At 46.1% G+C, this 27,500-nt stretch overlaps 1 protein-coding gene across 1 annotated transcript in view; it reads right to left on the reverse strand.

The window, feature by feature from the left end:
- Positions 1-27,500, reverse strand: part of LOC137434504 (fibrillin-2) — a 360,988-nt gene that overhangs the window by 300,879 nt on the left and 32,609 nt on the right. Inside the window, exons 4-5 of the mRNA XM_068127594.2 lie at positions 25,460-25,555; positions 22,338-22,433 (exon numbers count right to left, since the gene is read on the reverse strand). Of these exons, the coding sequence (XP_067983695.2) occupies positions 22,338-22,433; positions 25,460-25,555 (192 nt within the window). The remainder of the gene's footprint in view (positions 1-22,337; positions 22,434-25,459; positions 25,556-27,500) is intronic.

Raw genomic sequence — 27,500 nt, forward strand, 5'->3', positions numbered from 1 at the left:
AAGGATATTCCCATTTATTGCGAGCAATCACAATATATTCTCTGACGTCATATATGAGCAACCCGCTTTGAATGCAACTTTTGGCACGACACCTACAATCCATTAGCGACCAAAACCAACAAATAATAAAGACAACTTCCACATGCCCCTCAGGTATAATGATCACGAGTACAATGGGAGAGTATCTTTTCTATCCAGGTGGGAGTAACAGAATATATCTGCCCTCGCTCCTTACAAGAAAAAGAGAAGGTAGAAATCTACCCAAACAAGGCACGTCTTTACGCAGGATGTTTGGCATAATTAGTCTACGCAGCTGCTCCCCCTGCTTGGGTCCAAATCAAAAAGTACAGCGGAACGCTCACAAAGGCCGTGCCAAAAACCCAGTCTGCAGAAGGTAAAAGAAAGTATTTAAAAAAAAAAAACACGGACAGTGTTCACTCGCAACAAGGGACACCTTGTGCAGCCGATTGTTCTAATCCTCATAAAAGCATGACTAGTTCTGGCTCAAAAAGCCATGAATCATAATAACACCGAGGCCTTAATGCGTCGCACAGAACAAATGGCAGAATTGGAACGCATTTTCAATTGGCCTTTCCAAACTTTAGCTCCAGCACAATAGGTATCAAAGTAAAATTCTTGAAATTTTGGCCTTTGGCTTTCCTCGGCAAAGTCTAAAACTCATTAAGGAGTTCCACTGGAGTGAGAAAGTTGGATTATGACGCATTCTCGCAAATTCAGCAAAACTGTAATTATGTCACCATGGAAACAAATTAATTGTGCAGAGAACACAACAAACACGTCTCAACTCTGAACAGCATTTCCATTCAAAAGCAAAGGCCCGAATAATACTGGCATAAATTAAATAATATACTGGCATACACCTGGCATAAATAGCCTAATCCTATCACCTTTACGAGGTATCCATTAATGTTAGTCAAAACACTGAAAGTCCTCTGACTTTATTTCCTTTTTTTTTGTTTGACGCTACCTCTGCCATGCTTAACATATGAGGTTGCATGCTTTGCATCATATGCAGTTCCTTCCTCTTTCCAAACTTTCACCTTTTCATCACTTTGGTAAAATTTCATGTTGGTCACACCTGTCCACAAAACCTTTGTTGTAGAACTCGACCAGCTCACCTCTGTACTTTTTGGCAAATTTCAATCTGGCCTTTCTATTTTTGGTGCTGATGAGAGGTTTGCATCTTGCGGTGTAGCCTTTGTAATTCTGCTGTCGGTCTTCTGTGAACGGTATATTGTGATAATTTTACCCCTGCACCCTGGAAGTTGTTGGTGATGTCACTGACAGTTGTTTCAGGGTTTTTCTTCACAGTTCTGAGGATTTTTAGCTCACCTGGAACGAAGTTCAGTGGAGCTTATGCAATGGCATGTTGTCCGTCAGTCCGTCAGTCCGTCCATCAGTCCATAAACACTTCAAAATTCTTCTCCGAAACCGCTGATGGGATTGCGACCAAATTTGGCACAAATTATATTTGTTGTGTTGTGACTAAAGTTTGTTCACGGCATTAAAAAAAATGGAGGTCTAATGGGGTCACCAAGGTCAAAGTAGATCCAGGTTTGACCCCCCAAAATAGGAATTTGCTTTTTCCTCAGAAACTACACTATTTCGATGAAACTTGACCACAACCTTCAGTTTGTTCACGGCACTATGAATATCAGTCTCAGGGAGCCTACGGGGGGGGGGGGGGGGGTAAGGGGGGGTCAAAGTGGGTCCAGGTTTGACCGCTCAAAATAGGTATTTGCTTTCTTCTCTGAAACTACACACACAATTTTGATGAAACTTGACCACAACCTTCTCCACCCATGCTGTACCAAACTTGGTTCAAGGCATTAACAAAAATCTGCCCCTTTGTGGGTCTATGGGGAGGGTGGGGGGCGTTGCCCCCCAAAATAGGTATTTTTTCTTTGCTTGTTTAAAGTCTTATGATTATGTTAGTATGATTCTATGTGCTGCCTTATCTTCTAGACCGCCTTTGGAGGCCATTTTTCCCTGCAGAGCAGGGGTTGGCCTTTTTCGGGCACCATGGTCCCTGTTTGAAGCAATGTTTTATGGTCGGATGCTCTTACTGCCGCCAATCCTGTTGGTCGCCTCTTGCGAAACACAGGGAATTACCAGTGAACTGGTATTCAATTTGCAGACATCGGAAGAATGACAGGCTTTGCGATGACATGCAAAGTATTGACATGGGCAATGAGGAAGTTAGGAGTGGAGGAATGGTTGATCAGAGTAGTGATGGCAATGTACAAAAGAGCGCGCACAGCTGTAAGGACGAAGGACGGGAATAGTGGTGAGTTTGAGGTGAAGGTAGGAGTGCATCAGGGGTCGTTAATAAGTCCACTACTATTTGTAGCCATGATGGAGGTGCTGGCTCAGAACGTAAAGGAGGGTTACCGTGGGAGTTGTTGTATGCAGATAATCTGGTGTTGATTGCGGAAAGTATGGATGGACTGAAGGAAAAGATGAACAAGTGGAAGGAATGTATGGAGACAAAAGGTCTGAAGGTGAATATCGGAAAGACGAAGGTGATGGCAAGTGGTAAAGCATGTGGTGAGGTGGAAAGAACTGGGAAGTGGCCCTGTGCTGTGTGCAGGAAGGGTGTCAGAGTGAACTCCATTCAATGTACAATGTGCGCTGAGTGGGTTCATCAAAAATGTAGTGGTCTGAGAGGGTCATTAACTAGTGTGGCAGCTACATTCAAATGTAAGGTGTGCACAGAGGGAGCTGCACATGGAGGAAATGTTGAGTTGGATCTTGGAGACGGCGTGAAGCTGGAAGGTGTGAAAACATTTTGCTACCTCGGAGACATGCTGAATGGAGAAGGTGGATCAGACTCGGCAACGGTTGCTAGAGTGAGATGTGCATGGAAGAAGTTTCGGGAACTGAGTGGCGTGCTGATGAGGAGGGGAGTGTCGTTGAAGCTGAAGGGAAAGGTGTATGCTGCACGTGTGAGAAGTGTTATGATTTATCGGAGCGAGACATGGGTAATGAACGTAGAGCAGCAACGAAGGTTGGAAAGGGTGGAAATGCGAATGGTTCGATGGATGTGCGGAGTATCATTGAGAGAGAGGAAGACAAATGATGAATTGCGAAAAATGATGGGAATAGAGCCCGTGATTGATGCTGTGAAGAGGATCAGGTTGAGCTGGTATGGTCATGTGTTGAGGAAAGATGAAAGCGACTGGTTGAGAAGAGTGATGGAAATGAATGTAGAAGGAAGTAGAGGACGGGGAAGACCGAGAAAGACTTGGCTAAAGATGGTGGAAGAAGAAATGCGGGCAAGGGGGTTAACAAGGAGAGATGCAGAAAATAGGGCAAGATAGAGAAGATTGTCATGGGGACCGCAAGGCTAACCCCCGCTCTAGCAGGGAAAATGGCCTTAAAATGCATGTTGTTGTTTTGTTGTTGGAAGGATGACAGGCTGAGTCAATCCCCCTGGCGTTAATTCAGCGATCGACCGGGATTCAAACTCAGGATCCTAGGATCCCAAGCCGACACCCTAACCGCTAAGCCGGCACCCTAACCGCTAAGCCGGCATCCTAACCGCTAAGCCGGCACCCTAACCGCGAATCCGGCACCCTAACCGCTAAGCCAACACCAGGCTTTCCATGAGTTGAGAATGGAGTTGAGGAGTTTGAATGGAAGATGGAAGAGGGCAGTGGAAGGGGAGAGGAATGGGCTTGAGGTGTTGACGAAGCATGTGAGGGTGAAGTTGGTGAAGTTGAAGAGAGTGGAAAGGATGAAGAGGTGAAGAAAGGAGAGGCAGAGGAAGAGAACGAGGTTCTTTGAGAAGCCTTTTCAGTTTATGAAGGATCTGTTGGAGCCGTCTCGAGGTGGTGTACTGAAGGTACAAAAGGAAGAGTTGGAAGGTCACCTGCGTGTCACGTATGCAGACACAAGGAGGAACGAAGTGGTGGAGGACATCGAAGGATTGGTGAGACCGACAGAGCCAGGTGCTCCATTTGATTTGTCAGAGCCAAAGATGTCTGAGATTGAGGCAGTTTTGAGGAAGGCACGGGCGGCATCGGCTCCAGGACCAAGTGGAGTTCCATACAAGGTGTTTAAGAGTTGTGAAGGCATCAGGCAGTATCTGCGGAAGGCTCTGAAGGTGGTATGGAGGCAATGAGTGGTGCCCAGTCAATGGAAGTGGGCGTAATTTATATTCCAAAGTGGAGTTTATATTCCAAAGCAGGAGGAGGCTGTGACACTGGAGCAGTTTAGACCAATATCATTGCTCGATGTAGATGGGAAGATATTGATGAGTGCCTTTGCGGCACGGCTCTCAGGCTTCATCAGAGGGAATGGTTTTGTGGATGGTTCTGTGCAGAAGGCAGGAATACCAGGATCACCAGGATGCATTGAACACTCGGCAATGGTCTGGCAAGTGTTACAGGAGGCAAAGAGGCAAAGGAAGGATGTGGCGGTGGTATGGCTGGATTTGGAGAATGCATATGGGTCAGTGCCGCATGCCTTGATCAGGTATGCCATGGATTTCTTTTGGGTGCCACGGAGATTTAGGGATTTTTTGATGGCATATTATGATCAGCTTTGGATGCGGTTTGCGACACAGTCCTATGTAACAGAGTGGCAGAAGTTGGAAGTGGGGATCCCGATGGGATGTACCATCTCCCCTATTTTGTTTGTGCTGGTTATGGAGTTGTTGATACGTGCGGTGAGTGGACATGGGAAGGAAGTGGAGCGAGCCCCTGGTCAGAGGTTGCCAGTGATGTTTGCTTTCATGGATGACCTGACAGTTGTCCAACAGTCCGTGATGCAGCAGTAGAGGTACTGGGACGACTGGAAAGGTTGATGCAGTGGGCAAGAATGGGATTTAAAGCAAGAAAGTCGAGGAGTGTGGTAGTGAGATGAGGAGTGGTGGATAACATGTACAGGTTTGAGCTGGGAGGGGAGGTGGTTCCATCATTGGTGGAGGCCCCTGTGAAGAGTTTGGGAAGATGGTATATAGTGGAGTTGAATGATATGGGAAGAGTGGAGGAGGTCAGAAACAAGCTTTTGAGAGGTTTGAAGAGGATTGATGGATGTGGTTTGCCAGGTAAGTTGAAGGTATGGTGTTTGAAATTTGGATTGATGCCACGAGTATTGTGGCCATTGATTATGTATGATATTGCGATTGGGCATGTAGAGAGGATGGAGGATGTGGTGAGCGGGTTTGTGAGGAAGTGGTTGGGAGTGCCACACTGTTTGACGAACATTGCTTTTTATGGTCAGGGTGGAAAACTCCAGTTTCCCTTGACATCATTAACCAAGGAGTTTAAGGTGGTGAGGATGCGGAGTTCATGATGTTGCGGGATTCAAGTGATGCAGTGGGAAAGAATGCTCTCCCAGAGAAGAAGGGAACCGAACCGAACTCTTTAGAACTGAGAAAACTCTCTAAAACTCTAGAACTCTAAAACTAAAACTCTAAACTCGAGAACTCTCTAAAACCGAAATCTTAAGACCGAACTCTCTTATCTGTCTCCCTCTTCCAAATCCTGGTGGCGTCTGGTCAAATCTGTTTCTGGTGTTTGTTCCCCCTCCATCCCCTCCCTTACCTCAAACGGCTACACAGCTAACTCTGCACGTGAAAAAGCTGAATGCCTCAACTCTGTGTTTGCCTCTAAATCTTGTGTCCCAAACCCATCCCTCTCTGTACCCACCGTACCCAGTCATACCCAGCTGCACCTGGACTCTGTGTCCTTTCCTCCTGACAAGGTGGAAAAGTTTCTGTCAACCCTCGACTCCGATTCTGCAACTGGACCTGATGGCATCAGCCCACAGGTACTAAAATCCTGTTCTTCCACTCTTTCACTCCCTCTTTCTGTTCTTTTCACCCTCTCTTTTGCTCAAGGTCATCTGCCATCTGCTTGGAAATCAGCCAACATCACCGCTTTACACAAAAAATGTCCAAAAACAGATCCTAGCAACTATAGACCAATCAGCCTTCTCCCAATTATCAGATAAGTCATGGAATCCATCATTGCTTCGGATATGAAATCTTTCCTCTTCCCCAATGGCTTGATCTCTGATCATCAATTTGGTTTCAGACCAGGTCACTCTACATTGGACATGCTGCTTCTGCTGTCTCAACAATGGATGGAGGTCCTCAATGCCAAACAGGAAATCAGAGCTGTCTCCCTCGACATATCACGTGCCTTCGATACGGTCTGGCACCCCGCTCTGCTCACCAAACTCTCCTCCTTTGGCATCCATGAAATCTCCACGCATGGCTGGCGGACCTCCTCTCTAGTCGTAGTCAACGTGTGGCCCTGAATGGGTTTCTCTCATCTCCTCTTCCTGTTCAGGCTGGAGTTCCCCAAGGCAGTGTTCTGGGCTCTGTGCTTTTTCTGGTCTTCATCAATGATCTCTCCGACTCTCTTGAAAATCCTCTCTATCTCTTTGCTGATGACTCCACTCTCTGCCGCTCCATTCCTCATCCCTCAGATCGGCAGTCTGCAGCCTCCTCACTCTCTGCAGACCTGGACAAAATCACAGACTGGGCAAACAAGTGGAACATGTCTTTCAATCCTGACAAATCTCACACTCTTACGATGTCTCTCCGAAAAGACCGACTGGACAACCCTCCCATCCACTTTCTGAATAATCCTCTCCAAGAAGTGAGATGGATGGATGGTATGGAAGGTGAGGTATGGAAGGTGGTATGGAATTGGAACCAATTTTTTTTTTTTTTTTTTTTTTTTTTTTTTTTGTATACAAGTTCGAGGCTCGTGAAAGAGCGAACATTAATCACACAGAAAGACAAACCGACACATAAAACATATAACATAGGGAGCGGTAGACAAGATGGGGAGAGAGGGGGAAGGACACAAACACAACATTTGAGAGCAGGGACCGAGAGACATGGAGACATGGAGAGATCTGAGAGAGGGCGAGGGCTTTGGGGGGGGGGGGGGGGGGGGGCGTGGGAAAGGGGGCAGTGGGAGAGGTATAAAACATATGGACCCTGCCAGGACTTACAGGAAAGAAGTTGGAATTTCAAACAAGGTGGATCTGGGGTGAATTAGCGGGGGTAGAAAAGATCAAGGTTTTGGATGGGGGAAGATAAGAGATGGTGGTGAACAGCTGTTTTAAAGACCTGGAGGGAGGAGTGGGATTGAAGGGAGTGAGGTAGTTTGTTCCAGAGGCGGGAGAAAAGAGGAATGAAAGAGTGAAGGTGAGCGGAGAGCCGAGATTTCGGCAGTTTAACCATCAGAGGGTTGCTGGCAGATCTTGTGCGACCTGTAGGAATATTTGGGGGACAGAGAACAGAGAGAGCTGGGGGTGCAAGGCCGGAGAGGAGTCGGTAGAAGACAGAAAGACCACCTACCTGCCTGCGGTGAGTGAGTGAAAGGCCCTCAGAGATAGCTTCATCGCGGGAGATTCCAATAATTCTGAAAGCTTTGGTTTCAACAGCGTGAAGCCGAGCTAGGTGTGAGGCAGGAGCACCGGCCCATAGGGGAGAACAGTATTCCATTGAGCTGCGGATGAAAGCCTTGTATGTGGTGAGGAGCTCAGGTGTGCCGAGGAAGGACTTCGCACGACGGAGGATGCCCAGTCGGCGACTGGCTTTGGAGGCCAGCTTGGAAATGTGGTTTTCCCAAGAAAGATCATGGCAGATAGTGAGACCCAAAATCTTGAGCGACAGAACTTCTTGGAGAGGATTGTTGAGAAAGTAGATGGGAGGGTTGTCCAGTCGATCTTTTCGGAGAGACATAGTAAGAGTGTGAGATTTGTCAGGATTGAAAGACATGTTCCACTTGTTTGACCAGTCTGTGATTTTGTCCAGGTCTTCAGAGAGTGAGGAGGCAGCAGACTGCCGATCTGAGGGAAGAGGAATGGAGCGGCAGAGAGTGGAGTCATCAGCAAAGAGATAGAGAGGATTTTCGAGAGAGTCAGAGAGATCATTGATGAAGACCAGAAAAAGCACGGGGCCCAGAACACTGCCTTGGGGAACTCCAGCCTGAACAGGAAGAGGAGATGAGAGAAACCCATTCAGGGCCACACGTTGACGACGACTAGAGAGGAAGTCCGCCAGCCATGCGTGGAGATTTCCATGGATACCAAAGGAGGAGAGTTTGGTGAGCAGAGCGGGGTGCCAGACCGTGTCGAAGGCACGTGATATGTCGAGGGAGACAGCTCTAATTTCCTGTTTGGCATTGAGGACCTCCATCCATTGTTGAGACAGCAGAAGCAGCATGTCCAGAGTAGAGTGACCTGGTCTGAAACCAAATTGATGATCAGAGATCAAGCCATTGGAGAAGAGGAAAGATTTCATATCAGAAGCAATGATGGATTCCATGACTTTGCTGATAATTGGGAGAAGGCTGATTGGTCTGTAGTTGCTAGGATCTGTTTTTGCACCTTTTTTGTGCAAAGCGGTGATGTTGGCTGATTTCCAAGCAGATGGCAGTTGACCTTGAGCAAAAGAGAGGGTGAAGAGAACAGAGAGAGGGTGAGATAGAGCAGCAGAGCAGGATTTTAGGACCCGTGGGCTGATGCCGTCGGGTCCAGTTGCAGAATCAGAGTCGAGGGTTGACAGAAACTTTTCCACCTTGTCAGGAGGAAAGGACACGGAGTCCAGGAGCAGCAGGGTACGACTGGGTATGGTGGGTACAGAGAGGGATGGGTTTGGGACACAAGATTTAGAGGCAAACACAGAGTTGAGGCATTCAGCTTTTTCACGTGCGGAGTCAGCTGTGTAGCCGTTTGAGGTAAGGGAGGGGATGGAGGGGGAACAAACACCAGAAACGGATTTGACCAGACGCCACCAGGATTTGGAAGAGGGAGACAGATAAGAGAGTTCGGTCTTGAGAACGGAGAGATATTCTTTCCTGGCTCTCCTGAGGGTGGACACACACTTGTTTCGGGCTTTGTGAAAGGAAATGAGATTTCCTTCCGTTGGATTTGCTTTCCAGGAGACGAAGGCAAGTTGTTTCTGGGCAACAGCCTCACCACAAGATTCCGTGTACCATGGACGGGAGGAAGGGTATGACAACTGAAGACGAGATGGGATAAATCTGTGCATGAGAGAGAGCAATTTACTTTGGAAGAATTCCCAGGATGAGTTGATGTCAGAGGTGGTAGAGATGGGAGACCAGTCCAGATGATTGATGGCTGCTTGAAGACCGTGCCAGTTGGCCTGAGTGAAATGCCAGACTCGTCGACGCTGAGCAGGCTCCCTGAGGATGGTCAGAGAGATGTCCACTTTAACAAGGACATGATCAGATGATCCGATCGGAGCAGAAGAAGAGCAGCAGACATTTTCAGGGAAGTTAGTCATAACCAAGTCCAGAAGAGAAGATGTTCCGTTGACTGAGATCCGGGTCGGGAAATTGACAGATTGTGTCAGTCCCAGTGAGTCGCAGAAGTCCTTTGCTGAGGAGCCATGGCTGGTGAGAGAGGTACCCACACCCAGCCAACTGGCATGATGACAGTTGAAATCACCACATATGAGGAAGAGAGAGTTGGGATGAGTAGATAGAAGTTGGTCCATATCATCAGACAGCGAGATGTAGATGGAGTCATCACTGTTTGGTGGACGGTACAACACACATATGAACAAGAGGTGGGAGCGAAGGGGAAGCCGTAGCCAGAGGTATTCCTGGGGGTGAGGTGGAGAGAGTGCAGTGCAGGGCGAGTGAGGAAGAGAGTTTTTGATAAAGATAGCAACCCCGCCTCCAGGACGAGGCTCAGGTCTATCATACCGGAGGAGGGAGTAGCCCGGGAGAGATACTATGGAATCAGAGACATCATAAAGGAGGAAAGTTTCTGTTAAGCAGATCACGTCTGGTTTGACAGAAGCAACCTGTATGGAGAGATCAGTTAAGTTTGAACGAAGGCCCCGGATGTTTGAGGTCCATACCGTTAATGAAGAGGAAGGGGGAGCATCAGATACAGAACAGTTTGTGTATGGAAGGTGAGATGGATGGAGAGAGTGTGCGAGAACGCACACCTGAGTTGGTTGTGGCGCGTGTGCGGGAGGGCACATCGGAGCACGTGAGTGGGTATGTGCAAGAGTGCACACCCACGAGTGTTACAGAGTACGTAACGGAGGAGAGGTGTGGAACGGAGGCGTGCGTAATAACAGAGTGTGCGAGGAGAATGGATGCGCGAGAGGAATGTGCGGGATGTACGAAAGGCGTTGGCGCGCGAGAATTTGTGAGTGTAAAAGGGGTTGCGTATGCGTGCGAGCATGTAAGGAAAGCATCGACATTGACCGGGACAGCGTTTAGGCTGACGGATAGCGGACGCGAGCCCTCGGTCCGTGGTGCTCGTTGTGTGCTGCGGGGACCGGCGGGGATCGGTGTCGCATCGCTCCTGCTCTGAGCGTCGTGCACGATTCGGGCTGGGCCCTGCCCTGCACGGTCGAGTCCGCGCTTTGCCAGGCAAAGCGGGCGGCCCGGTTCGAGAGGAAGGAGAAGGGGTCGGAGCGGCGCCCCCTTGTGGTGGCGGCACTCCACCCGGGCAAGGCTGGGCCATCGCGCTTGGCAGCGCAAGACCTTGCGCCGGGATGGTGCCTTGAACCTTGTCCCGACAAAACCTCCTCCCCTGAATCGAATGCCGGACGGACTCCACCTACATTAGACCCAAACCACCCGTATTCATTGCTCGGCTTTGCGAAGCCGAGTTTTAATGATGTAACGACGTACCGAGGAGGCTCAGAGTAGTGGACGATTGATGGTAGTAGTGATAGTGTGATTGGGAATTGATACCCAGTGTAGAGGGATGGTAAATTTACCATCCCTCACATTAGTGGGGCACATGAGCATTCGTTTTATGGGGTATGGTGGTGAAAACCTAGCCAGGGAGGGCTTAGATAATGTTAGGGTTTAGAAATGACCATAGATAACATTAGATTTAAGTAGCGACATCATACCTGTAGTGGGGACGCAGAATAGCTTAGTTTGGATGATAACGACGAGGGAGTGCTTAGTGTAAGGGAAGACGGGGAGCACAAGTTTCAGAAGGGAGTAGTCAGCTTAGATGATGCTATGTGTTTGTGGTGAGAGTGCTGAAATGAGGAATTGGTATGGAAGTTATTTGTGGTGAGGGTGATAAAGTGAGGCAATGCTCGTGAGAGATGTGTGTCATTGCTTGGGTTGAGTGAATGCGCCTGGAGGAAAGGAGGGTGCAAGTGCCACCAGGTGTGCAAGTGCCACCAGGTGTGCAAGTGCCACCAGGTGTGCAAGTGAAGTACAGGTGAATGAAGAATGGTTGCATGGAATAGATGGCATGGAATAAATGGAGTATGGAATGGATGGTGTGGAGTGAGTAGTGTGGAATACGTGGAGTGGAGTGGTTGGTGCGAAAGGAGTGAGTGGGAACAGGATGGACCCCCTCACGAGTACTCGGGGAGGGTAGTTTAAAAGTAGGTACAGGGAATAGGGAAATTGTGGTTGGATATTGGCATCTGTGGTGCGAGAGTAGCAGAGTACTGCTTGGATGGGTGCATTAGTGGAGTAAATCGGCTGGGCGTGTGGCCTGTTAGTACGTATGGTTAAATGGGCACTCCGCCACTGTTAGTCTGTCTGCCAGGTGAGGCCGCAGGTAGGCTCTGGGAGCCAGTAGAGTTCAATGGTGCCCGAGGATCCGGAGGACGGACCCGGGTAGCCCGACGCCAGAGAGGGCGGTAGAGGGTGAGAGTGCCAGAGGGCCTTCCCCAGGTAGGTTAGGGTAAGGAGCAGGTAAGCTCGGGAGACAACTACAGTGGCAGAGGTGTGCAGGTGAGTGGACCTCCTGGGAGCGCCACACGACCCAGCCCTGAAATTGTGCGAGGGCACAGGGAGTAGGATCGGGGGAGTGAGACCCCAAATTGGTGAGCACCACAGTTTGTTCAATGGGAGTTCGGTTCTTAGAACCACATAGTGTAAGATGGCCAATGGTTTGGCAGGGAAAGGACCCGGGTAGTGTAAAGTGTGTTAAAGTCATTTAGAAGGTAGTTAGGATTGAGAGTCTCTTCGCACCATCCGCATCCACTCACCAAGGTGACAGGACTCCACACCACCGGTTTGTGCAAATGTCTGGTATGTAAGACGCATCATGACGTGGGGGTGACATTGTGTTCATTGTTCCATCTCTTCCTCCTTATGAGGGATTGATGGTAAATTCGGAATTGAGGGTTAATGAGAAATTGGGATTGATGACGAATTTGGTATAGAGGGGAGATATGGGGAAGACAGGACGTTAGCGACGGATTTGTAAATTGTGTAAATACGGGGTAGGGGCAAGGGTAGATTAGGTGACAGGGGGGAGCGTACGCTAGGGACGAGCTTTCTCCGCTCGTTCTCCAACGCAGCTCACTCTGCATTGCCTTGTTTTGCTGTGTACCCTTGCGATCTTGCCCCGCTGCTTGCTTGTCCTCCTTCCCCCACTCACGGATTTGTTTATTTTGGGCCCGGGGGGGGGGGGAGCGCAGGTGTCCGCAATTGTGTGCCCGCACCCTCGCTGCTGCCTGCCTGGACCGGTACCCCACTTATGGACCGCACGTCTTACGGCCTCGCACCATATGGACCGCAGGTCTGTGGCCGAACACCACACTGATGGACCCCACGTTTTGGGGCCTGGCACCTCTGCTGGGGACCGGTCATTGCGGCCAGGGAGATCTTGCTTGTGGACCACGGTAAAGGTGGCACCTAAGCCATGCAGGTGGACCACCTTCGTTGGCCCCTGCTGGCCATAATTAAAGAAATGGACACGTTTTGTGCCTTTTTTAGTACCAACTAGGCAGCAAGCAAGTAGTCGTCCAGGAACATCGGCCTAGCAGCCAAGAACATCGGCCCAGCAGAGAAGACGTCGCAAAGCTTCATTATTATTTCAACTGTGATGACTGTGCACTGGATGGTGCTTTTTGTGCATTTTGGTGCTTTGGTGTTTTTGGTGCTTATTGGTGCTGGTGGTATCGGTGCAGTGCAGTGTATGCCTTTCCTCTTCTCAAAAGATCTTCTTTTTGTTTCCCAAAAGACAGGTCCTGGGTTCGCGTTGTAAATACCAACTAGTGTCTTTGTGAATAATGCTCCCCACCGTCAATGTGTAGTTTGAAGACAATTACGTGATTTGGTTATTCTGTGGGCGTGAGTCTGATAGACAGAATGCAACGCAGCAGGCAGGACATACTTAGATGTTTTAAAAATGTCGCACTCAGAGTGAAGTTAATAGTAGAGGGTTACCACACCTGAGTGTCACACTAAGTTAAAGTTCTGTCGGGCCAGGACAGCCCTGGAGGTAATGAGGGTGCAGTGTTGTGGTTTTGAGAACCCTACGCTTTGTAAATATTTGTAATAATCCTTGTAAATAATCCCCTGTAAATATTCCCATTTTTTGGTGTAAAGGTCAAAGGTCGCACCCTAGTTAGGTCATATTGCAACACGTAGGACACCATAGGCTTCTTCTTTAGTTATCTCATTAGTATGTGTTCTAGTTAAGGATCTGTTCCCAATAGTTAAATCTGCGTTGCATTAATCAAATAAGATAGGCCCCATTTCGCTCATTATGCACTCTCTCTCTCTCCAAATTATCACGTGGCTGGGTTAGCAGCGTTCGCTGCATTGAGCCGTCATCGCTGCCTTAGCGCTGGCTCCAAATGCCATTGAACACATGGTCAGGCTTGGAGAAGAAGGGGGCGGAGCGGCAAGAACGAGGTGTGGCCACGTCAACTCACCACCAGGGCGCGGCCAGTAAGCCCCCAGCAGCCAACCAGGGCTGAGGTGAGCTCGTTAGTGGGCGTAGCCCTATGAAGGTGGCTTGATTTCAACGCGCGATCATATAAGCGCGAGCGCCATGCCCTTTGACGGACTGCGCCGGGGGATGCTGATCGTAACGGACTGCATGAGGGGAGGTCATTGTGAACGGACTGCGCGAGGGGAGGTCATTGTGAACGAACTGCGCGGGGAGCGCTCGATTGATTGTCACTGCATTGAGCGATCTGCGCGAGGGTACCCTCTGAGACGAACGTTGGGCGAGAGAGAGTTGGCACGAAGATTATGTACGCGGCATCCCAGTCCCTCGCATAATTATATGGTCCGGTCGCGCACCAACGACACGCGAAGCTGCCTGCCATTCTTCGCGGCGGATCCGGACCCTGGACCGGACCCCATCGCCTGGACCTTTCATCCCTGCTATTCCCCATTCGTGTAAGTGTGTTTGTACTGTCCTGGTCGTGTGATAAAATAAGAGTGTTTAAGGATTGCCCTGTGTATCTGCTTCTTCCTCTGCCTGTACAGTCTTACCTTTCGTTTCTTCCTTGGTTTTGGTTTTGTACATAATTAAAAAACCTGTGTTCTTCCTTCTTACTCTTTGGGTTTTCCTCTCATCCGGTCGCTTTAGTGATTTCTCCATTGATATACGTGGCACGATTTGGCCAATGCTCAGGATCGGGTTAGTTTTATTGCTAACGGCTCGAGCTTCGGATTGCTAAACCGCTCAGCAATCTTCCATCTTGTCCGTGGCTCGAGCAGAAGTATCGCCCTGCTTTGCGGAGAGGGGGGCAAAGGTATCTGGGAACCCGTTGACCAGTCACCCTGGTCAATCTCAACCCCGCAAAGGAGCGCGATATATTCTAGGACTCGGACGGCCAGGTTAATAGACGAGGGGATTAAAGCCCCCTCGGTAAGGGGAGCGCCGTAATCCGAGATCCGCAACAATATATAAGTTCGAAACACACCTGGTCACAAGTGTGCCGCACTGACCAGGTCCTCAGTCGAGGTCCTCAGCATCATCCCGTTTCGACCCTTCAACCTCGATACGGTCAGCTAAGGTGGGCCAGCAGGGGCACATACACATCCACATGCAGCAACTACACCTGGATGCGTACATACCCCCACCCCCAGCCAGTGCGAACGCAGACTCCAACAACAACAACAACAACAACACCTCCGCATCCAGCATCCACAGAACCAAACAAACACGGTGCAACACTCAAACACCCACCTTTATACCCTTCACCACTCACCAACAAAACACACCAGATCATTCATACACACACATACACACCCATACATACACACACACACACACACACACACACACACAACACCAACCAACCAACCACCTACCCTTACAACATACACCACTCAACATACAAAAACACACTCATGCAAAAATTAATTCATGCAAAAAACACACCCTCACCCACTCACTCATATACACAAAATAAGAAATAATAATAGTAACAAAAAAAAAAAAAAAAAAAAAAAACCTACACCGTGTGACGTGCCTCCATAAACTTCCTCCATATCCAAAATGAGCCTTTCAAGGCAACCTGGGCCACCTTGTCACACATCCTCCTTCTTTCTGTCCCACACACTCCAAGCCGAGCAAGAAATGCTGAAAAGGAATTGCCAATATACCCTCTGCACCCCACCTCAAATGGCTGACACGAAACTCGCCAACCCTTCTCCTGGCACTCTGCCTCCAGCTCACTGTACTTTCCTCTCTTCCTCTCATGCACCTCCTCCAATATATATATATATATATATATATATGTATATATATATATATATATAATTGGTTCTTTGGTGACTTTCGTTGAACTCGAGGAAGACTGAGAAGAAGGCCTATTTATGTATTGTTACGTTTGTGGGGGTAGGCATGAAAGACCTCAAGAAAGTTCAGAATGTGTAGATTAGCATGGCCCGAGTGTTGCGAAGAAGAAGAACCCATGTCGATGGAACTAAGTAGGGAATCTGTGTAGAACAAGATCATATATTTGCATCTCCATACGAGGGGTGGAGCTATGCTAATTAGGTAGGGCTTAAGGATTAACTCCCCAGTGTGTATTTGCCCTCGGTGATTTCTCCCTATGTTGTTTTACTACAAATAAAAAGCGATGCCACAAACGCTCATTCACTCACGGCGCCACCAGGCCCGACAGAAACAGCATTTGCTGATCGTCATGTAAATCCCGCCTCACGACCGCCGACGTCATCTGCACATTCCTGAACGACGATTGGACTCCACCCACCGACGACTCGTAATGAGGAGGCCACGCCGGCCTTCGTGACTGGTGGAGGTGTGATGGGATAATTGAGTAGCGCTCGATGATCGAAGAGAGTGTGATGTCAACGTGGAATATTCGAGAGCTGAAAGGAAAAAGCCACGTCTCGCCATCTTTGTCTCTCGGTATTTTGGTCCTGGTTTCATGGTAGATGGTCACTCCTCTCATGCACGCTCGTGCAGAGAACCTTTGGAGCATTGTGGAGTTTTTGCAACATCGGAGGAGGGGTGTTGTTGACTGTGGTGCTTTTCGGGGGAGGAGAGAGCCGTGTCTCGCTTGGCGGTGGAAGCGAGGAAGGGTCGGTGGGCTGCTTGTTCACGCCTGGGCGTTTTCGGCACCATTTGTTGGTGCGCTTCCTGTGTGGTGGTTTGGAAGCGAAGAACGCCAAGCCCCCTCGAGAAAAAAACGATGAGAAACGATGATAAAAAACAAGAGAAAAAAACGATGACGTCATTGGTCACGTGGTTTGGCCGCCATATTTGTTTTAACACAAAAGCCTTTAAAAAAAAACACTGAAAACACGTCCTGGCGAGGGTCTGCAATCTCTGATTGCTCTTTCATGTTACTCTTGCATTTATTTTCATAAAATCATTATTTGTGACTTTAATTTCTTGTCTTGTTTCGTTTCTTTGTTTGTGGGTTCGGGTTAACCCTGTGTGCCCCCGATTAGATAAGGCTTGGGCCTTCCCGCGTGCGCCAAAGATAATCCCGCCAAGGTTCGGAGGACACCTCGGAGTTGAAGTTCATTACGGCTATTCGTCCTCTTGGGGTCCGAACCACGGGGACACAAAAGTATATTTGCATATTATGGATAATAGGATATATGCACATATGGATATTTGTATAATATGGATATATGGAAATATGCATGTATGGATATATGGATATATGTATATTATGGATATATGTATATGATGGATATATCTATATTATGGATATATGGATATTATGGACATATAGATATATTTATATTATGGATAGATGTCTGTATATAAATAGGTCTATATGTTTTTTTTTTTTTTACATATTACCTCCACAAACCCCGGTTACGGTGCACCTCAGAGTCTCGAGAAGGAATGCAGCAGAAAGATTTGTTATTTTGAGTGTTATAATAAACCATGGTAAAACCAAACCAATGCAATTGTAGAACAAAACAAGTAATTGTATTAAGAACTCTCACGTACACAGTAATAACACTCTTAAAGAAAGTACAATGTAAATATCACTTGCATCAAATGAACAATACATGTGATGGCACCATCATTCCCCAATGCTCTCAAAGCAATGAACTCACGATACGCCAAACGTGAATGGAATGTAACATTCCCCAAAGTCCGTACACTAATCCGCACACTAGTTAAAGCCGTGCAGAACGACGAGAACAGGCAAGTATTGGCACGGAGGCAGACGAGGAGTTACGAGGTGAGAGGTCGACATGGAAATTGAGCCGATAGGTAAACCAACGGCAACCAACACGATGAGGTCAATATGGAAATCCCAATGACAAAACAAGATGCACCAAGCGGACGGCCTCTTCGAGGACAAAATGGCGTATCAGCCTGTAATGGAGGCGCTTGATTTTTCTCCAACAGTGACTCACGCTTGGTAATAAAACCTGAGAGGCAGGTTTAATTGCAATCGCAATATAGGACGATGTCGCGGGCAATCCCTTTCACGGGAAGCCTCAACTCATTCGCGACCAATATCAAAAAAGTCCGCTCGCAGCCTCGATGGGATTCACGGCTGTATCTCTCTCATGGCCGTCTCTTCCTCTGCCAAGCTCCTCCTCCCCTCTTCCTGCTTCTTTGCCACGTTTTTTCTTTTTCCTCCAGAAACATTTCTTTTTACCTTTTACTAAAATCGTCTCCATTTCACACAAAAATCTTAACAACAATATTACCTGAAACTAAAAATCCTACAAGTATATAATAACAACAAAGGCGGAAGTGACAGATCCACAAAAATGCATACACACACACACACACACACACACACACACACACACACACACACACACACACACACACACACACACACATATATATATATATATATATATATATATATATGTATATATATATATATATATATATATATATATATATATATATACAGTATATATATATATATATATATATATATCCTGCATATGACAAGGAAAATCCACGAATGTCAGGGCATCGTTTCATTGGGGAAAAGGGGGACCACTAATTGTACTAATAGATGCAGTGGAGTGTTTTCATTCTGTACAGCAACTCTCGGGGAGATGACGTATTACACAGTTGATGGGATATCCCACAAAGCAATGTTCACAGTGTGAATGGTGGGATATCCCACGAAGCTCGCTTTTTGCGCGGCTAAAATATTTTTCCGTGGCCGCAAAAAGCCATGAAAATGCGAAGCAGAGCTGCAAATGTAGAAGCAGCTCATGCTCGCGGCTCGTGAAATATGTTTTTTGCGTATATCCAGTTGTTTTGTGCGTGGCTGGTGGAAGATATATTTTAGAACTGTGTCATGCTCGCGGCTCTTGGAACCTATTTTTTTTGCGCCTGCGAAAAACCATGAATATGTGGGACAAATGGCCACAAATGTAGAAGCAGGTGGCAATTTGTCAACAGTAAAAACACAGAACCCGCAAATGTTGGGACCGCGAATGTCGGGGTCTGACTTTATGTACATACATATACTTACTGATTATACACTTGTGTATTGAAAAAATACTAAAACATTGCTTCAAAAAGGGGACCAAAAAACAACAACAACCATGGTTCCCGAAAAAGGCCAACCCCTGCTTTGCGGGGAAAAATGGCCTCTAAACGGTGGGGGGTATTGAAAAAATAAACAAGGAGCTGATACTCTAGGTCCCTCACCTTTTGGGTGGTATGAGGAATAGATCTGTATATAATATGAAAGGTAAATCTCGAACATTTGTTGAAATATCGTGCACACAAGCCAAATTACCGAGATGGTTGCCATGGCAACATAATTCAGCCAATCACTGCCATGATATAATCAGGTTGATAAAATGTCACAAGGAATACATGTCTGCAATATTAAAGCTAAATGTTGAACCGTTTTTGAAATATCGCGTACACAAAAAGTATCTGGAGGGATAATTAATTGATTGCTCATTTGAATATCTCCGTATCAGACCTTGTCAGATGGGCGGTGGACAAAAAGCAAAGACAAGTTGTGGACTATTGTGAGTCGTCTGGTTTGGAGGGCTTTTAGAATACCCCTCGGACAACAGAAATCTTGGAATAAAGACTGTCTGCTGCCATTCATTAATGGGAACCATTTTACATTTATCTTCAGAATGGGGAACTTCAGCCAGTGACCAATTTTGTGATCAAATAAAATTTTGATTCCGGGATAATCCGTTAAATCACAATCATGGTCGATTGCCGAAGTTTTCTGTGAATACAGTTGTAAAAATGAGTATCTTATTTCCCTGTACAATAGAATCTGATTCGCATGACATTTGGTATAAATCTCCCGGTTTCGATATTCTTCACGTGTGGATGTGCAGGTTCTGCTCCAAGATACTTCCAAAAATATGGGCACCATGTTGGATTTGCTTGTCTCACTGTTGTCTTTTGTTTTTACTTGCACTTTCATGCATCAGTTTCCCATGTCACCTTGTGCACTTTTGTGTGATGCATCCATGTTGGGCCAGGGCAGGTGCACATGTGTTCCCACATTCACTCTTAGTCTTTTATAATCATCCTCCTCCTCATCTCATCCCCTCCTTACTCCTCTCTCTCCTCTTCTTTAGCCATCCTTAGTGACAACAAAAATCCTTTGCCCCACACTCATTCCCTATTACTCTCTCCTTTCACTTGCCATGCGCACAAAGGATGCAGCAATTTTCTTAGCCCGGTGTGCTCATGCATAGCTTCAGGTGAATTAAAAACGTTGTCTACGTCACCTGTGGACCCTCTCTCCCATTTGTTTACGTCTCATGTGGGTAGCTCCTCAACACGTAACCCATGCCCTGTCACCATCATATATATATGTTTCTCCAAGCTTTCAATAGTCCGTATCTTCACCTTGCCTGTGATATGCCGATCTTTATTGCCAAACTAGGGATTCGGAAATGAAGTGGAGTTTGCCGAGAATTCACAAACACAATTGCCAACCCATCCAGCTCACTTTCCCTGCATCTTTTACCCCCCTCAACTCCATTGCCTCCTGCTCCAAATGCTCCTCTCCTGCGCCCCCTGCCCTCCACAAACTCGGCCCCTTAGCTCCATTTCATCCACCTTCCCAAAGAGTATGGACCTCTATCATGAGAGGACCCCCATTCTAACATCACAGATATCTTAGTTCGGCTTGCTGCTGCTGGTCTGGACATTGTGTGCTTTTATGCAAACAAAATCTCAGCTCATGGAAGAGTAAGAAGGGCCTAACAATGAGAAGTGTTCATCGAAGTCCTTAACAGGAGTGTTCTTTTCACAAGATATTCCAGACTCCTATGTCTCTCTTCCTGCCTTTTTTCTCTTAAACTTCGGCAGGCTTGCGGCCCAGTGGTGGTGTAACCGTTTATGTCAAGAATTCCATCCCCCAAAACCAGCATGCTCTGCACTAACCTCTCCTAACTCCCAGGAATATCCCTGGCCATACATTCCTCTTTGCAACCACCGAATGTTAGTCGGCCTAGTATATCGTATGCTGAGCAATCATTACTCCGTATGCAACTCTCGATCGGCTGACATGAACCAAAAACGAACTACCCATCCCAACTCATGAACTTGAAAACCCGCTTTTCCACTTTGCAGATGATGCAAGATAACGCCATATGGCACCCAATTCCAAGAACAGACTAACAGCTGCTGCATCCCTCGCCGATCTGGAAAGAATAAAGATCATGGGCTGGGCTGACACACATGGAACATGTCATGCAATCCAGGCAAATCTCACTTTCTCACCTCGTCTCTCTGGAAGGATTGTCTCACTTACCCATCGATCTACTACCTTGATTAGCTTATAGGGGCAGTTCAGTCCCTCAAACTTCTGGTCCTCATCAGCAGCCATGACCTCTCCTGGAGAGATAATAAGTCATCGCCTGTCTCCAAAGGCAGCCACACACTGAATTTATTTTATCACGGCAAGTCCTTCCCTGGTAAATCTGAATTCCTCATGACCAAGAGACCTTTGTCTATCACTCAATGAAGACAGAAAAAGGCATCATGAGAAATTCAATGAATACACATAATAATACAAAGCTTTCAACATCATTGGCATCTCCCACAAAGAAGCAGAGGCAGAGGGCCTATTGTTTTCTCATTACAAACAGTGCGCTGGCCTCCCTTTGGCCTCCCTTTGGCCTCCCTTTGGCCTCCCTTTTCTACCACTTCTCTTCTAGCCTAAGTTTCCCTGTTCTTTCTGTCATCCACCCCTCCCGGTCCTACAGTGTTCATGCATTCTTCCAGCAACTGAATCCTTGTTAACCTTCCAAAATCCAGACTTACTGCTTATACCTCCACTCCTTTGCTCCTCTTTTCTTCCACCTCCGGAACCACCTTCCTGAGTCAGTATACAATCCCACTCTTCCATCCAGGGATTCACAACGAGAGCGCACCACGATCTCGTGACATATTTCATCCCTACATGTGATCTTTTCTATCGCTGTTAACTCCCTGGAATACCATGTGATCACTCTTATTCAGGATGGTCCACTGGCAAAATAATTCCCATGGCTACGGAAGATTTGGGAAGATTTCGAACGTAGCTGTTAAAAAATGCAAAATGTCATACGGAAGTGCGTGATCCATGATTTCCAACAAGCTGGCAAGACGGGTCTTTGCAAACAATCACCGTTATCACCGATGGGTGCTGTTAAGGAGGGAGCACCCAAAACATTTCATAAGTCATTTTAAAATTAGAAAGATTGCAGATTTACTCCAAACTGAATTGGACGAGGAAAGCAGAATAAAACAAAAGGAAAATGTCCTATGAGATCCTTTTCTTCCACAAAATGATAGTCTCTGTATAAAGGTAATCACACTGTGCAGGCTGCCCACAAATGGAGGTGGGAACAGTTGGCAACTCTTGGTACAGTGCTGACCACAAGGCCCGTGCAACTACTTTGGATTTCCAACGTCAAGGAATACTCCACTGCAATTGGCAACAAATCCAAAAGGCCTTCAGGCTCAATCTTAAAGAATATGAGTCATGTTGATATGACAGCAAATTGAAGATTGAAAAAAAAAATTAAATAAAGTGCCATTCGAAATCGAAAGGTGAATTGGGCAAGAGAAATGGCAAAAACACACAATGAGGGGGAGGAAAGGGAAGGAGGTGACGGGGAAACTTTGTGCGATTTGTCTACCTCGTTCACACTGTTGTCCGGTGAAGCCGTAGACGCAGGCGCAGCGATTGGGTGCGACACAGCGCCCTCCATTCTTGCATCCATTTTCACACACAGCTGCCAGGCATAAAATAAAGAACCGTCAGAGACAAAAACAAGGCAGGTTACACCATGAGTTCCACCTTCGGTTTAAGAAGACGTTGCAAAGACATCAGTGCACGTTTTCATGAATTACAAAGACTTTGGTAGACAATGGATAAATATACACAAACATATGGAATTTGAACTGGGTTCCTGCATCATAAGCATGTGCTTCGGATATTGCACTAACAGGACAAGCTTCACAATAAAAGTTACATTCATTGTGTGTAGATGAAGACCTGGGTTTTTTTTACCCTGCGCTCGCGAAGCGAAAAGCATGGTTAGGCATTCGGCTGCGTACGTGAGGCGTACGTACGTGTCTGCATTTTAAAAATTCATATTCTCGGCAACCGTTGGTCCGAATGACGCAACATTTTACAATAGGAGCGCCTCAGCATGTACAATTTTTTATTCATAATTATGACGTCATGGGTCACGTGGTACGGACGCCATCTTGGAAAAAAGTTACACCTCTATATCTCTGAAAGTGCCCAATGGGGGAAAAAATTGAAACAAAGCTCGTTGTGAAGTACTCCACCATGCGGAACAAGATATGTCAATGATGATGTCATCTGTGCCTTCATTATGACGTCATATTTCAACAAGTAAAACGCTTGATCTGATCAGTATTTTTTAAAAATTCTCTGCAACTGTTAGTCCGATGGACACGAAATTTTCACCATAGGAGTGCCTCCTCCCTTCGAATATTTTAATGATAATCATGACGTCATAGGTGATGTGGTATAGGCGCCATCTTGGAAAAACCGAAAAACGTTGCACCTTTATATCTCCAAAACCGCTGCATGGAAAAAATTGAAACATGGCTCATTGTAAAGAACTCTATATGGGGAATAGGTGTTGTTAACAATGACGTCATTGGTGCCATAATTATGATGTCATAATTCGACAGGGACAACGCTTAGTCTGATCAGTTTGAAATGTATTGAGCATGATCTATGCAACAATTATATTAGAGAATATAAATTTATGATGTCATCGCTCACGTGGTCTGGCAGCCATATTGGATCAAATAAAAAAATGTTCAAAAACAGAAAAGTTGGCTCGCAACAAGTTGACTGCGCAGGGTAAATATTCTATGAATACCATATAGTCTTTAAAAATTAAATAACACAATCCTATACTCAAGCTTCATCACAATGGTACAGCAATCCGTCGCCCCCACCTTCGCACCCTCTTTCTTAACTTTCCTGTCGTTTAATGAACTTGCATATTGTATATCGTGGAATACATCCCAATTAAACAACGAAAGTTACAGGATGTTCAAGATACCACGCCATTATTACCTGCGCCACCAAAGGTGGACGGAAGTTGTTTTCATGCCTGACTGTCTCTCTGTCCGTTTGTGAACAAGATATCTCAAAAAGTTGCGGATGGCTTCGGACGAAATTTGGCAGAGAAGTAGCGTATGTGACAAGGACGAAATGATTCGATTTTGGCGAAGATCCGGATCCGGCTAGTATAATTTTTTACGTCATTCTTCACCATTGGGAGATCGGGCCAAAATTCTACGTAGCAGGATATCTCAAAAAGTGGTGGACGGATTTGGACGAAACTTGGTGGACAGGTTGGGTGTTTGACAAGGACGATTCGATTCGATTTTGGTGAAGATCTGAATATGGATTCGGATATGAGAATTATTTATTTTTTGAGTGATTCTTCCACCATTCGGAGATAGGGCTAAAAACGATACATAGCGGGATATCTCAAAACGTTATGGATGGATTTGGATGAAACTTGTTGGACAGGTTGGGTGTGTGACAAGGAAGAATCGATTCAATTTTGGTGAAGATCCGGATCAGGGTCCAGCTAGTAGAATTATTTAAGTGATTCTTCACCATTGAGTGATACGGCCAAAAACGAGGGGTAGACCAAGGTATAAAAGACAGGATCCATGGTGATTCCTGTGATTTATTTTGATTAAATGTGATTCTGTATTGTGATTTTCTGGTCTACTCTGAGATACAAAACGTGAACTGTTCACCTGGCGGGGGTATGCCCTCTATTGAGTGCCGCTATAGTTTATATATAGTTTTTAGCCCTACAACTAAATGATGAAGAATCACTTAAACATTCTTTAATGCGGATCCGGATTCAGATGTTCACCAAAATTGAATAAATCCTTCCTTGTCAAACCTACAAGCCTGGTGCTGGCTTAGCGGTCAGGGTGCCGGTTTGGGATCCTAGGATCCTAGGATCCTAGGTTCGAATCCCGGTCGATCGCTACCTCTTCACCAAGTTTCATCCGAATCCATCCTTACCTTTTTGAGATATCCTGTTCCAGACAGACACATCAACAAACAAACAAGAAATGTGTCGTGCTATGCACGATACTTGTGAAATCCATAAAATAAGTTGTTGACCTTTGGTCTATGTTGACCTTTAGGCCTTTGTTTACCTCAAAACTAAAAGGTGGTTGAATTCTGAGCTGTGATTTGCAAATCCCCTTCAAATTTCAAATCAATCAGATGAAAATTGAGGATTTTAGAAATTCCACCTAAGTTGTGGACCATTGGCCTATGTTAATGTTTTGGCCTATGTTTACCTCAAAAATAATTGGTGGTTGAATTCAGTGACCCGATATGCAAATCGTCTTAAAATTTCTAGTCATCGGATGAAAATTGAGGATTTTAGAAATTTGACAAAGTTGTTCACCTTTGGTCTATGTTGACCTTTGGACCTTTTGACCTCAAAATGAATAAGCTTCTTCCTGATGACCAAATCTACCGTTTGGTGGAGTTTTGTAAAGATCGGTTTTTAAATTGTGACCTGTATGCAATTGACATACAGACAAACAGAAAGAATAATGCAAAAGACCAAACAATGTACTTAAAAGATCTTCGCTTTTCGCAAGTAACAAACACACAGGTGTGAAAACATAACCTCCATCTTAGGTGAACATTCATCTTAGGTGACGGAGGTAATGAGTCAAAAACAATGGAAAAGTCTCTCCATAGCCATCACTTTAAAAACACTGAACTTACGTTGCCCGCAGTGAGAGCCCTTGTAACCCTTTTGGCACAAACAGTGGTCTTCAGCACAAGACCCTCCATTCATGCAGCGGATGTTGCACTGGTGTTCTGAGGATAAGGTGAGACAAGGGTGAGAACGTATCGGAGTATGACCAAAAACTGACGAAGAGTGAGGACGTATGGGCTCACTGAACACAGGTACAAGACTACTCTCTGCTGAAAAAACCATGAAGCCTTTAGCTTCACAAATGAGTGCAGGTGGATGGATGGGATAGATGGTTCAACAGGCACTTTTACAGGAGGGTTTGCTCCGTAATGCATCACCCCTGCAGGGGACATCGCAAGTCACAGAATCCTTTGGGGAGGGGGGATATTGTTGTGTATTAACATTAATATTACTAGGGCATGCCCGTACTATATATAAGCTAGGACGTGCCCGTACGTGGGTGCCCGTTCCTTGCCAAAAAAAAAAAAAAAAAAAAATTTGTGTAGGGGTGTGTGTGTGTGTAAACATCCTAGGGCGTGCCCGTACGTGGGTGCAAAAAAACATGCGTGCAAACAACAACAACAAAAAAAAACTTTGAAACCACGTGGCAGTAACGACCACAGAACCCCCCCCTCTATTTACATGAATGGTTTGGTCCATTCGCAACGACCACAGAACCCCCCCCTCTATTTACATGAAATGGTTTGGTCCAAAGCGAACGGCTTGCGGTGTTTGGTAAAGAAATCGCCATAGCTCGGTAACTACTTGTCCGATTAATTTCAAACCTTGAAAAGGCACATCCTCGGGTCCCCAGCAATATACCTGGCAAGTTTCAAGTATATCGGACCGGTAGTTGTCGAGAAACAGCGGTCACAGACAAACATACACACATACACACATACACACATACACACATACACACAGAGATTAATGGAATTATAGATAGATGCTATTATCATGTGTGTTGTTATTACTTTCGTTATTTGGAACGGCCTTGAAAAATGTCTCGGAAGCGGCAGGAAGGGTCATGTTATTAACCCTTGTGGGGTATATAGACTCCAGTAGATCTACGATCAAGTGTGATGGTCGACGTGATGAGCATAGATTGCATCATGGATGTCGGGATTCCTCCAAGTTTCTCTCAGTGTCGTGTTCAACAGCGTTGGCGACTGTTAAAAAATGTAATCATACGTGTTTGTGGTTTATGATATTTTAACTTCTGGTGGAGGCCATTGCTCTCACGAAAACGGCGCGATAAGCTCTTTATTTATACACGTGAACACGGGGTTTGTTCCAGGAGGTAAAACCCCTTGGGGTGGGGGAGATTTTATTCGTATTAATATTGTTTTGTAATAACATTAATATTATGCTACAAGTACCCGACTGCAAAGCCGCAATGAGCCGGCGAAGCCAAAGCCTCTTGCCACTATTTTACCCATCACTATGGCATCACGAGGTTAGGTAGTTGGTAGTAGGTAGGTGTAGTAGGCACCGTACCTAGTTCAAAATGACACCATTTGCATTGTGGACGAGATTAAAATTTATAAAATTTCCTTCTTGATTAATTCGGTGAATTCCGTCTCAACTTCGGATATTTCCGGCCGTGAAAAACTATCCCCTACGGCCGCGAGATTTCTAAAAAAATAATTCTCCGTCAATTTTAGAATATTTGACGCGTTTTCAGCCTCTGAAACGCGGTAATAAGCTTTTTTGAAATATTTTTTCAAATGCTCGAATCTCATTGGTTCCGGTGTTTGGTGACGATTTTCATTGAAGATAACAAGGGCCTGGGGAACGAGGTTGGTCTTAAATTATTTTAATTACAAATTAGAGGTGCATAGGATTGTGAATCAAACAAAGACGGGTGAAACAAACTCCTATTGAACTTTTTCGCAATTTTTTATGCATACGTCCGCATCCGCAAGATGGCGGCCTCCATTGAGTGATTTGGTTTTTCAAATATTTTTTCAAATGCTCGAATCTCATTGGTTCCGGTGTTTGGTGACGATTTTCTTTGAAGATAACCAGGGCCCGTGCGGGCCGAGGTTGGTCTTAAAGTATTTTAAT

Source organism: Myxine glutinosa, chromosome 10, assembly GCF_964187855.1.
Source record: "Myxine glutinosa chromosome 10, kmMyxGlut1.1, whole genome shotgun sequence".
Lineage (NCBI taxonomy): Eukaryota > Metazoa > Chordata > Myxini > Myxiniformes > Myxinidae > Myxine > Myxine glutinosa.